We start from the raw sequence: 13,426 nt of genomic DNA, 5'->3' as shown, positions 1-13,426 counted from the left end.
AGGCGGAGCTACCCGGTTCCGTTATGAGCAGAAAGCGGCAGGAGGCAGCTCGCACTGTTTGGGGGCGGGGCATCCGCGGCTGGGGGATGCCCGGGGTAGACCTTGATCCGAGGCCACTTGGTTGAAGACTCTACTCCACGAGGGCTCCCTGGAGGGCAAGGGGCGTGGCTCTGCGGAGGGCAAGGGGCGTGGCTCTGCCTTTCTCCTGACAGTGGCTTCGCTATGGGAAGTCGCTCCCGCGAAGAATCCCCCATTTCTCGCCGGGTCACGCTCCTGGAGGTTCTAGCTGCACCACTTAACTGAGACCAAGGCGAGGCATTTCCATAACAAGCGAAGAACCAGTGCGGGAAGCACTGATGAAGCGCTTGCTATATGCAAAGGGCTGGGCTTTGTGCTACATGAACCAGTACAAACGTTCCGAGAAGCGTCCCTATTAGGTTCTTCCGTGGGCCGCAAGCAGACAGGTTGGAACAAGTTTTCCCTCGCTTTACTTCAGCCCGTTCCCTTTGACCTTTTGCTTTGGAGCGGGGGAACCCATGGCAACGAAGGACTCCATGTGGCTATAAGGGGAGAAAACTACATTTCCCATGAACCAATAGGTAAGAAATCCTATTGCTAGATTGGAGAAACGCAGAATCTTGATTTCCCAGAAGGCGCTGCTGTCAGAATCTGGTCTCTGATTGGTGAACAAAGTTGGAGAGAGGCTCTGATTGGTGGGGAGGACGCCGGGAGGGGGCTTGTACTTCCAGGCGCGCTGTCACGCTGGAGTCTGTGGTACCTGGGCCGCCGGCTCCTGGGCCGTCCGCAGCTGACGGTACGTCGCGTCCGGGTCATGAGGCACCTGGGCTCCTGGTTGCCTCGGGCTGCGCTGCTGTCGCGCAGCCGGCCGCCTCCCTGGAGCTCCCTACGGGCTTGGCTGGGCTCCGCGTGCCCGGAGGAGGCACCCGCGCCCGCGGCTGCGGCTGCGGCGGAGGAGTGGGCTCCGGAGCCGGTCTCGTGGCCCGAGCGGCTCGCTGACTTGGTGACGCCGCTGTGGCGGCTGGACTACGAGCAGCAGCTCCGTGTAAAGGAAGAGGCGCTGCGCGGCCTCCTGGAGAAACTCGAGGGTCGCCTGCGCGCGCTCGGGAGCCCAGACGCTGAGGCCGGCGCCCTGTGCTCGCGCCTGCAGCCCTTCCTGCCGTCCCCGGTCATCGACGGCTACCGAAACAAGAGCAACTTCGCCATCCGCCAGGGCCCGGACGGCCGACCCCGGACCGTGGGCTACGTGCTGGGCTCCCGGCGTGAGCTGCGGCCGGTGTGCGTGCAGGCCGGACACCTGAAGCACATTCCCGAAGGGCACCAGCGCGTGGCCCGCTGTTACGAGGCCTTTCTCCAGCAGAGCCCACTGGACCCCTATGTGGACGGGCAAGGCGGTGGGCACTGGCACGAGCTCACGGTCAGGAGCTCCCGCCGGGGCCACACAATGGCCATCTTCACCTGCCACCCGCAACAGCTGAGTCCCGACGAGCTCCGGGCCCACCAGGAGCAGCTCTGCGAGTTTTTCACCAGGGGCCCCGGGGCGGTCTGTGACTTGACCTCCCTTTACTTCCAGGAGCACCGCCCGTGCAACCTAGGGCAAGTCTGCTACCAGCTCCTGGCAGGAGAGCCTCATATTTTTGAAGACCTTCCGGGCCTAAAAATCCGCATCTCTCCAGGGGCCTTCTTCCAAATTAACTCCGATGCTGTAGAGGTGCTCTACCGAGTGGTGGGAGAACTGAGCGGCCTGGACCCTGACACGCTGCTCCTTGACCTTAGCCAAGGCACGGGGGCCACCAGCCTGTCCCTGGCCCAGCGCACATCTCAGGTCCTGAGCACCGGCTGGTGGGGCAGGCGGTGGAGGACGCCCAATGGACCGCAGCCTTCAATGGAATCAGCAACTGGGAATTCCACGCTGACCATGTGGACAACGTGGTGCCGCAGCTTATCAAGTCCCAGGAGACGGGTCAATCGCTGGTGGCTATGGTGGACCCCTCTCGGACTGGATTAAACAACCAGGTGGTACGCGCTCTCCGGAACTGCCGAGCCATCCGGAGGCTGGTTTTTGTTTCCTGCTACCCCAGTGGGAAGGCCAAGAGAAACTTCCTAGAGTTGTGCTGTCCCCCAGACCCTGACAAGGATCTCCTGGGCGAGCCTTTTGTGCTGAGACAAGCTGTGCCTGTGGACATGTTCCCCCACACCCTACACTACGAGTTGGTGCTGCTCTTCACTAGGTGACCATCTGCGCTGGCATCCTACAAGCCCTCCAGGGAGGCCTGTGGATTACATTGTGCCCAGGGTGCCTGACCAGCTTCTACCCCAACCAAAGCCTAGGGGTTTCCTGACCTAATTTCCAGGTTGTCCCAAATTCCCTAGATCAGCTCATATCAAAGATCTTTGATATGTGATGGCTGAATGAGATAAGGATTTGAGATGGGGAGAAAGACTGCAGTGGTGGATTCTGGGAACCAGAGTGTAGTGGGAGCAAGAGTTCGGGGCTCCTGGCTCCCAGATCGAGCTGAGGCAGGGAAGGAGCCAGCCTGGAAGCTGTAGAGTTGTGCAGAACCCTGGCTAAGCCGAGTTGCTGGAGCTGCCTTCACTGAAGCTTCCATTCCCCTACTTCTTGGCTATAGAACCATAACCTGGCCTTACTAGGTGATTTTCTTGTTCAATTGTTTTCAAATCTACCCCTTTTGGGGTTTTCCTGACAGATACTGGAGTGCTTGCCATGTCCTCCTGCTCATTTCATAGATGAGGAACCGAGGCAAACAGGATTAAGTGACTTATCTAGGGTCACACAGAGAGTAAGATGTGAACTCAGAAAGAAGAGTCTTCATGACTAAAGACCCAGAGCACTTAACTACTGTATTAGCTAGCTGTCCCTTCCTAAGCAAAGCCGAGTTCAAGCCATGGAATCATTCAGTACCTAAACTTATCTGAGAGAGGGAAAGGAAATGAGGCAGTATTCCCAAAGAGCACTGTATGAGATTGAATTGTTACTTTTTTATCCTTGCCCTAAATAAAAATTATATTATTTCTTTCCATAGTTTTCCTTATCTTCATTCAACAAGCAGGGAATATCTGCCATTGCTGAGCACCCTCAAGATGCAGAACAATCCAAAGGAGCTTATATTCTATTCTACAATCACATAAACACATTAGTAAATGCAAGAAGTGAACAAAGTAATTTCTGGGGGGAAGGGACACTAGAAGTTGGGATAATGACAGGTTTCACGGAGGAGGTGATGGTTTGAATCCAGATTTTGCAAAGGCATGGGAATAGAAAAGGGGGGGAGCACAAGGATTGGTGGCAGGATCATAGAATGTGTGAAGGAGAGTGACATGCTTTTAAAATGCTGGAAAGGCCAAATAGTTTGTTTTCAATCCTGGAATGAATTTTTGAAATAGCATCTTTTTAAGCACATATAATATGCCAAAGAAGCATTGTGCTCTCAATAATAAGGGCCCAGGAGAGCTTCTTGACTTGGGGGGAATGGCATGGTCAGACCTGAATTTAACCCAAAGCCTTTCTGCACATGGAAGATTGGAGTGGAAAGATACTTGAAATAGGGTGACTAATGAGGAAGTTATTGTAGATGTCCAAGTGAGAGAGCAAAGATCTGAAAGATTAGCAAGATTATTGCTTTATATTTTTTAATATTCTTTATTATATTACTTATATGAGGACCAAGTATTATAATAGAGTGAATGAAGAACATTGTTGCTTGAAGATTCATAGAAAAATGTTCAAGGAAAAATTAAGTCTTTGTACTATTGCACTATAGAAATGTTAAAAATTTTAAGAATTTGAACTTTTCATAGAATTTATTAACCTCCTTTGATTTTGGATTTTAAATTATGCTTTTCTTCCTATTGCAAGTTATTTGATTATCTAAATTTGATCATTTTCAAGGTCCAGAAGTTGCTGTTCTAAAAATTCTTCTTGTAGGCATGTCAGATCCAATTCAGCAGGAGCTTAACCCTGAATGTGGCCATTTTTAAAAGGTTGTGCAGCAAAAACAGTGAAATGCAGTATCTAATTTGTGCTTTAAAAATGCACAGGCTTTATTGGGACTTGAAACTTCTAAGGAAATTTCCACAAAATGCAACTTTGAAAATTGTATTTTACATGGAAAGATTTCTGTAAAATTCTAACTCCCAAAAGTTTCCATGGACTTTTTTTTTCCTTAATGACATAACATTTTATGGTAATTTCTATTGCTGACTTAGAATTAAGGAAAGAAGCATAGTTTTTGCTCTTTCACAATCAAATCAGTTCTGCGCAAGATATTGTCATGTTTTTTTTTTAATTGAATTGAATTGAATTTTTTTAATAGCTTTTTATTTACAAGTTATATGCATGGGTAATTTTACAGCATTGACAATTGTCAAACCTTTTGTTTACTTTTTCCCCTCCTTCCCCCCATTCCCTCCCCCCGATAGCAGGTTGACCAATACATGTTAAATATGTTAAAGTATAAGCTAAATACTATATAAGTATACATGTCTTAAGTTATTTTGCTGTACAGAAAGAATCAGACTTTGAAATAGTGTACTCATTAGCCTGTGAAGGAAATCAGAAATGCAAGCGGACAAAAATAGAGGGATTGGGAATTCTTTGTAATGGTTCATAGTCATTTCCCAGAGTTCTTTCACTGGGTGTAGCTAATTCAGTTCATTACTGCTCTATTGAAACTGATTTGGTTCATCTCATTGTTGAAGAAGGCCACGTCCATCAGAATTGATCATCATACAGTATTGTTGTTGAAGTGTATAATGATCTCCTGGTTCTGCTCATTTCACTCAGCATCAGTTCCTGTAAGTCTCTCCAGGCCTTTCTGAAATCATCCTGCTTGTCATTTGTTACCGAACAATAATATTCCATAATATTCATATACCACAGTTTATTCAGCCATTCTCCAATTGATGGGCATCCACTCAGTTTCCAGTTTCTGGCCACTACAAAGAGACCTGCCACAAACATTCTTGCACATACAAGTCCCTTTCCCTTCTTTAAGATCTTTTTGGGATATAAGCCCAGTAGAAACACTGCTGGATCAAAGGGCACATACAGTTTGATAACTTTTTGAGCATAGCTCCAAATCATTCTCCAGAATGGTTGGACGTATTCACAATTCTATCAACAATGTATTAAGTGTCCCTGTTTTCCCACATCCCTTCCAACATTCTGCATTATCTGTCCCTGACATTCTAGCCAGTCTGACAGGTGTGTAGTGGTATCTGAGTTGTCTTAATTTGCATTTCTCTGATTAATAATGTTATTATGTTTTAATGTAAGATTGGAAAATTACTTTTTCATCTTCATAAGCATTCTTCAACACTTATATTATACTCATGTTACTGAAATTTCATCCTAACATTTCTCTCATGCAAATTGGTTTTTTTTCTGATCCATACTTAGAAATTTAATTTACCCAGAAAATGTCCAAATATCTTACCTATTATCTAAATATCACATGGAGTATCTATGATAAGGAGCTACTGGAGTTGTTTGAATGGGAGGTGACATGGTCAGATCTGTGATGACATATAGCTGAGTTATGGGTAGACTGAATACAGACCTAAGGCAAGTAGACCAGCCATTCTGCACATAAGTTGATGGTACATCACGGATTCTGTGATAACACTTAGCTCATGGTACAGTGCTGATTCTGGGATACTTAGCATGAATTTGTTGGACTCCTTAGAAAGTGTAAAGTCATTAGAGTAGATAGAGATAATAATTATCTAATTTAGCATAGTTCAGTATCATTGAGCTGATCTTACAAGGAGATGTTATAGGCCGGAAGAAACAAGGTACTAAGTAAAACTGATAGAAACAATGCTTGTGTTCACACCTTTAGAGAGTTCATATAATCAAGAAGTATTTAAATACTCATTGGAGTTCACAAGTATGGGATATTCACAAAGTTAACTTTGTGAATTCACACCTCCTTTAATCCCTGCCTCCAGAAGGAGGAGTCAACCTTTGGGAGATCATATCTATATAGAAGCTCTTAGAGCTTCAAGTTAGAGGAGTGCTCTGGGAGGAAGCCCACAAGCCCTCTCTCAGAGGTGGAGTCAGATTCATTCCAACTTTCACTTTGGTGCTGGCTGGAGGCTGAAGAAAGCAGAGGCAAAGGACAACTGCAAGAGCTCTTGGAACCAAGCAGAAAGATAGACCTCTAAGAAAAACTAACCGGGTTATTTTGGAAGAAGCAATAAAAGATCTGAACTTTTAACACCTGGCTGCTTTTGGAATGATTACTACCTTTAACTGAAACTAAGGCTGCCTCCAGAAAACCTCCCCGAGAAATCTGTTTCCACAGAAAACCATTATTATTTTAAAGATGAAAAACACCACATGAACTGAAAATTGTTCAGGTACATTCTGCACTGTTTGATGAAGCTTAGTATATACAAAGTATATTCAATATTTAAATTATGCTTCTGAATCAAGTTCTTCTGTAATGGATACTATTAGACAAACTTTTTTTCAAAACTTGTGTTAAATTTTGCTGCACTGTGAAATCATTATGAAGAAAATCAGTAATAACTACCAGATCTCTGCTGGAATTTATAAGAAAAAAGAATGAGGGTTGCAATCTAATGCAACTCATTTCACAGATGAGAAAACGAGACTAGAAAAATTCAAGAATGCCTTTAGTCCATCTGATTAGATGAATTAGAATTTCACGACCAGATCATGGAAAGAGTTGAATTTTTAAATTGTTGAATTATGACAATTTTTTTTTTCTTAAGGCTTCAATATACTACCATGTTTGTGGTTCAAAAGATTCTTGCGCATACCCTTGCCTTGAAGGTGAAGCTTTAATATTAACCATAGAACTTGGTGCAAGGAATTACAAATAGATTTTTCACTCCCTGAATTCAAGATAAGGCCAAGTTACTGGAAGTTTGTCTTTGAGGTTCCCAGTTGCTATTTTTTCATTCTTTTCTCACTGCAGTATGGCCCCAGTCTGTCCTACTTTTTACCCTAATAAGACCTACCCTGAGCAATAAATATTTGTTAATTGTAAAGATCAATTAAAGGGACTAATTCCCGATGAAACACTTCCTTCATCCTAGCAGAGAAGTGGTGAACTATGGATATAAAATGGTTCATATACTCTTTATTAAATTTATTTATCTGTGATTTTAATACAATGTTTCACTTAAGAATTGGAGTAGAAAACATAAACGTTGAACACACTGATGATAATATTCCATCCTATAGTATTCTTTAGAGAAATACTATCATCAGCAAGCACATATTAAGTGCCAACTATATGCTAAGCAGTGGAGATACATATATGAAGAATGAAACAATTCCTATTTAAAAGATTCTAATGAGGTTACAATAAAATACACCTGTAATTATATACAAAATAAGTATGAAGAGAACATGAATACAAAGTAGTTAAATATAAGGTAGTTAAGGAGAGAGGAGTCTGTACATTGGAGATGATACTTGAGCTGGGCTTCAAGAGTCTGAGGGAGAAGAACTAAAGGAGTAGAAGATGGAGAAGAGAATGCAGAATGACCTGCATTACATTGAGAAACAGGAAGAAATCATATAAGGCTAATAGGAAAACCTCATAAAATAAACACTTCACTGTTGGATAGTAAAGCCTAAAAGTATCAACTAGATGAGGCCACATCTTATTGATATTAAGATTTCTCTCCATCCTTAGCACAATGAACTGTGTATATAGTCAGTGCTTATAAATGTTTGATGAACGAGGAGAAGAGGTTTTTTGGTCCAGGATACTTACTCAAGATAAATGGGGCAGCTAAATGGCCCAGTGGATAGAGGCAAGCCTGGAGTCAAGAAGACCTGAGTTCAAATCCAGCCTCAGATACTCCCTAGTTGTAAGATCCTAGCCAAGTTATTTAAGCTTTACCTTGGTTTCCTCAATTGTAAAAAAGATAATAGCGCCGATTTCCCAGAGTTATTGTGAGGACCAAATATTTGTAAAATACTTGACACACAGCATGGCACACAGCAGGTGCTATATAAATAAGCATTTATGCTTATTCCCTTTCCTCATATATAACTGGTATCTTTTGTAGTCACATGTATTTTATTTAATGCATTTAAAATTATTCTTGGAAAGGATCCATAGATGTCACTGGATTGCCAAAGAGGTCCAGGATATCTCTACCTCCTCCCTCTCCCTTCATGACCTTTGATAACATCCTTTACTTTGGCTTCTGTAGCCATCTCAAGTAATTTTGTGTGTGGTCGATTCATACCCCCAATATGATCAGTGCTAATCAGGGTTTTGACTCAGGGTTCAATTTAATAAGTTCTGTCCAGTAGGTGAGCTTAGCACACAGTTAGAAAGAAAGAACAATTAAAGCTCCTCCGCATCTATTTTTCAAATGTCAAACCCTAGAAAACAAGTTGGGAAAGACAAAATTGTCTTCTTCATTAGCTTAGAAAAAGCTAATGATTCCATCTTATTCTCCAGGAGGAAAACTAAAGAAACTTGTTTTCTCACCTGGAATAGAAGCTTACTCAATTATGTATGGATTATTTTATATACCTGGGAGAATAAGACATAGCGATAATATTTAGGAAATTCCCTAAATGATGCAATTGCAAAGTTGCAAGGCACTAGGAAGATAAAAGATTAAAAGAAAAAAAATTTAAAAAAAAATTAAAGAGCTGTTTACATGGCAGCCCCCATTAAGTTCCTGAAACAGAAATACCTAATAGTCACTAACGAAGGCAGACAAATGATAATATTCAAAAGCTTTCCCAGCTAAGGAAGGAGAACTTATTTCACTTGAGGGAATTAGAGAAGACTTTGAGGAGCTAGCATCTGAGCTGCACTCTGGAGGAAGGGAAAGATTTCAAAAGGTACACAGGGTAAATGAGTATCATAGGCACATAGGAAGTCTTGACGCAAATAGGAATAGACCTATCTTCTCATTTGCCTCAAAGAGAAGTGAGATGAATGAAAGGTGAAACAAAGTATATCAAAGATTGGCTTACATTTGCCCTAATTCTTGACTCTGATACATATTAGTCTAAAACAATATGCCAATAACAATCTTTGATCAAAATTCTATTTAACTTTAGGGAACTAAAGAAGTGGACTCATTCATTCAAAGAAATATATATATATATATACCCATAAGTCTCTTTTCTGAACCATTTGCTTCTGTTTTTCTTGGTTCTTTTAACACCCATTTTCCACCTACCACTCAAGTAACCTCTTTCTTCAGATAATTCTCCAAATCAAAACTTATTATATAAAAAAAAGAGCTTGCAATCTTATTCACATTAGGGTGTAAATCACCAAGAAAGCCTGTTATCTTACTCTTTCTTGGTGTATTTACATTCTGAAGGAAAATAGTTTTTGAATTCTGGAGGCTGAGGAGTGAATTAGTGTTGATTTTTGTTGAAATCTCCCCCAAAAGACCACTATCCCTGGGTATTCGTGAGGTCAGGTCAGAGAACAGGTATTCTGCTCCTTATCCCTTTGTTGGAGTTGGAGGGTAATGTGTGAAATTCTGTGAGAATAATAAGAGTGTAAAATATAGTCCCTACACTCAACCAGTGTGGTTTTGATTAGTTGCTAAGCCAAGCAATGTGGATTTGGAGAGAAATTGTTCATTACCCAGGAGTTGTGAGAATGTTTCCTTTTCCCTCACCACAGTTGCCAAGTTAGTTCAATTATTTCATCTCTTAAATCTTTCTTCCATCTACAAGATAACTACATTAATTCAAGACCTCTTTGTCTCTTATCAGAACTACAATAATTGCCTTCTTCCAATTCACCCTCCCTAAGCTGCCAAATCATAAATCTCACCATATCCCTCTCCTGATCAAAACATTCCATGGTTTCCTCAAATGTCAGAGAGAGCATTTTATACTTGTTCCTGGAGTCAACAAGAAGCCACTGGCATTTACTGAATAGAAAATTACCTGGTTGGACATTCTATGAATGGAGGATTAATTGAAGTGGTGAGGAACTTGAGACAAGCAGAACCTCCTCTTCCCCCAACCAGCAACAATTACAATAGTCCAGATATGAGGTATTGAGGGCTTGCATTTCAGATTTTAGTATTTTTTTTACTTTGGACCTAATCAGCTAACATATTTTAAATATACAAAGAACAAAAAATAATTGTATATGATTCAGTGAATTTGTTTTATGCAGTTTGTGTATATTCAATTTAACGTTTTGCTGTTTGTATCCCCTTTCCATCTTTTTAACACAAAATATATGTGTGTTATATACATATACACATATATTTTATATATGTATATAAAAATACACACACACATAGATACGTGTGTGTGTGTATATACTGTGTATCAGGCATGCAAGAAGAGTTGAAAGGTCCTGTTCTCAAGGACGGAGCTTACAACATAATGGGGGAGATGATATGCCAACAAACTATACAAAGCAGGCGATATGTATAGGATTATTGTTTGCACTATAACATATCAGGGAGGTAATGTCATGCCATGCAAGTGAATGGGATTCACATGAGAGAGGGCTGTACAAAGTCACCAGCTTCAATTTTTCCTCTGGAGCCACCTGGCAAGATTTGGATCAGGATGGCCCCCCCAGATAAATAGGAAATAATCAACAGAGAGAAGGCACTAAACCTAAGAGAAGATGGAGGGGGAGGCTTCCTGTAGGATTTTAATTATAACTTAAAGGAACCCAGGGAAGTCATCAATCCTACTGGAGGGAGAACATTCCAGGCCTGGGGATCAACCACAGAAAATGCCTAGAGCCAAAAGATGTAACTTCTGGTGTGTGAAATATCCGAGACCAGTATCCTAGGGTGGAAGAGTTATGTGTTAGGAGTAAAAGTGTAAGAAACCTGGAAAGGGAGGAGGGAGCTAGATTAAGGTTTCAAATGTCAGAGAGAGCATTTTATACTTGTTCCTGGAGTCAACAAGAAGCCACTGACATTTACTGAATAGAAAATTACCTGGTTGGACATTCTATGAATGGAGGATTAATTGAAGTGGTGAGGAACTTGAGACAAGCAGAACTTCCTCTTCCCCCAACCAGCAACAATTACAATAGTCCAGGTATGAGGTATTGAGGGCTTGCATTTCAGATTTTAGCATTTTTTTTTACTTTGGATCTAATCAGCTAACATATTTTAAATATACAAAGAACAAAAAACAATTGAATATGATTCAGTGAATTTGTTTTATGCACGTTTTGTTGTTTGTATCCCCTTTCCATCTTTTTTGATTTCTTTTATTTTTAAATGTTTTATTGATGATTTTTTTTCTTGCATATTTCCATCCCAAACTAACCATCCTCACTCCTTCAACAAAAAATATACACAAATTAAATTCCTATCTTTGGTTTTTAAGATGGCCCTCACATTCATTTATTTAGGATTAACTATCCAGTTTTTTAAAGCATTTTCTGTCAATACTAGGAAAAAAAATGGAATCAAACCAATAGTATGCATCTGCTATTTCTCTCCCTTTCACTCTCACATTCCATTTTCCACACAAATATATGGAATTTCCTTTCTCCTGAAGTCCTTTCTTTAGCAAGATCTCCATGTCTTTCTTCCTTCCTCCTCTGGGTGGTAGTGTGGGTGCTTCTCTGCTCCCTTCTTCCAGCCTCCAAGAGCTCCTGCAGGGCCTCTTTGATCTCTATGCTAACACAAAGGTACCACAGAGAAGGAAGGAGAAACAAAGAGAAAAATCCCCTAAGCAGCAGGAAGGCCTGGGAACTGCATCCATCTCTAGGGAACTAATTCCATGGACATCAGCGATCTTTAATCACCCCCAACTTGCCAGGCCATATTTACGATCCATCAGGAAAAAGCAAATATGTGCCTTCACTTTTTAGTGATACTGGGTTCTACTTAGGCTTCCACGCTTTTGATCCAACCTTTTCATGTTCTCATGTTACAGAGATCAAAGAACCCATGAAACACTAAGTCAAGAACTTGGAGCCTCTGGCAAATACTAGACATTGGCAAGCAGCACTATTTCCGTTATACAAGTAAGGAAAAGGAGCGAACATTTCAAGCTCATGTCTTTCAGCATGTATTTGCTGAATACTGTGAAGGATACAAAGCCTCGTGGTTGCCTTCTGGAACATTAGCTCCCCTTTTCTATGCAAGATGCCTTCACTGGTCCTGGTCACAGACCATACTTCGTATCTCCTCAGACAAGGCCCACACTTCCCATCTTCTTTCCCATGTGGTGCCCACTTGGGGAACACACGGAGACACTTGGGCACGGTCCACACTTCTTATCTCCTTTCACATGCAGTGCCCACTCAGGGCTCACAGGGAGGCACTCAGGCACAGGCCACGCTTACATTCTCCTTTCCCATGTGGTGCCCACTAAGGTCATACAGGGAGGCACTCAGGCACAGGTCACGCTTACATTCTCCTTTCCCATGTGGTGCCCACTTGGGGAACACACGGAGACACTCGGGCACGGGCCACACTTCTTATCTCCTTTCACATGCAGTGCCCACTCAGGGCTCACAGGGAGGCACTCTGGCATGGGTCACGCTTCTTGTTTCCTTTCCCAAGTGGTGCCCACTAAGGTCCCACAGGGAGGCACTCAAGGGCGGACCATGCTTCCTATCTCCTTCCATTCAGGCTTGAGCCACGCTTCCTGTTACCTTTCCCATGTGGTGCCCACTAAGGTCACACATGGAGGCACTCAGCCACAGGCCCTGTTTCTTGTTTCCTTTCCCACGGTGGGCACTGGGGCACACAAAGAGGCACTTGAGCCTCGCTCCTTGCTTCTTCTCCCATGTGGTGACAAGGAGGCACTCTGGCATGGCACGGCCCCTCCTCTGCATTTCTGGAGCCTAGAATGCCCCATTTAGGCTGGACGTGGGCACCGTGCTTTGTGGTTCCCAGCACTTTCCTAATGGGATCACTGGGGGGCCTTCAGGAAAATGCTCCGGGGCACCCGAGTTGTCCCATCCTGCTCCCCAGTTCCACGCTCTCGCCTACAGGGGCCACGCTGCCTCCCCTTTTCCCCACGAATCTACTGCAATGTGTTTTGGGGAGCAGAGTCACAAGGCTATCAGGGCCGCCTCAGAGGCCCTCTCCCTCCTCTCCAAGCCCCTTACCTACCAGGTCCCGAACTTCCCACCCACCCCTCCCTGGATCCCTCGGGCCAGAAGCAGAAAGGCAAGAACCCGCGACCCCAGTTCACGCTACCTAATCCCCGTCTGGGGGAGCCTGGCTCAGTTCTCGCTTCCCACCGTACCCCACCCCACTCCCGCTAGGTCTCAGTTTTCCCGTCTGTTTCGATGCGCCCATTTATTTCCAATTAAACTTTCGAAGCGCAGAAGCCTCTTCTCCCGTCTGCAATATAAAGCAGACACGGGGAAAGCCCCTCTCGGGGGCCGCTCAAAAGCAGCCCCTCCAGACCGCAGCCGTCCGA

The 13,426-nt window shown here is 43.3% G+C and overlaps 1 protein-coding gene across 1 annotated transcript; it reads left to right on the top strand.

The window, feature by feature from the left end:
• Positions 1-450: 450 nt before the first annotated feature.
• On the top strand, positions 451-3,061 carry LOC127552106 (tRNA (uracil-5-)-methyltransferase homolog B-like). Its single transcript, XM_051982576.1, is given in 2 exon segments — positions 451-1,850; positions 1,853-3,061. Coding segments are annotated over 2 exon segments (1,419 nt in total). The 5' UTR covers positions 451-832; the 3' UTR covers positions 2,254-3,061.
• Positions 3,062-13,426: the final 10,365 nt, after the last annotated feature.

This window comes from Antechinus flavipes, chromosome 2, assembly GCF_016432865.1.
Source record: "Antechinus flavipes isolate AdamAnt ecotype Samford, QLD, Australia chromosome 2, AdamAnt_v2, whole genome shotgun sequence".
In the NCBI taxonomy this organism is placed as follows: domain Eukaryota; kingdom Metazoa; phylum Chordata; class Mammalia; order Dasyuromorphia; family Dasyuridae; genus Antechinus; species Antechinus flavipes.
This window is presented reverse-complemented; position numbering and strand designations above follow the sequence as displayed.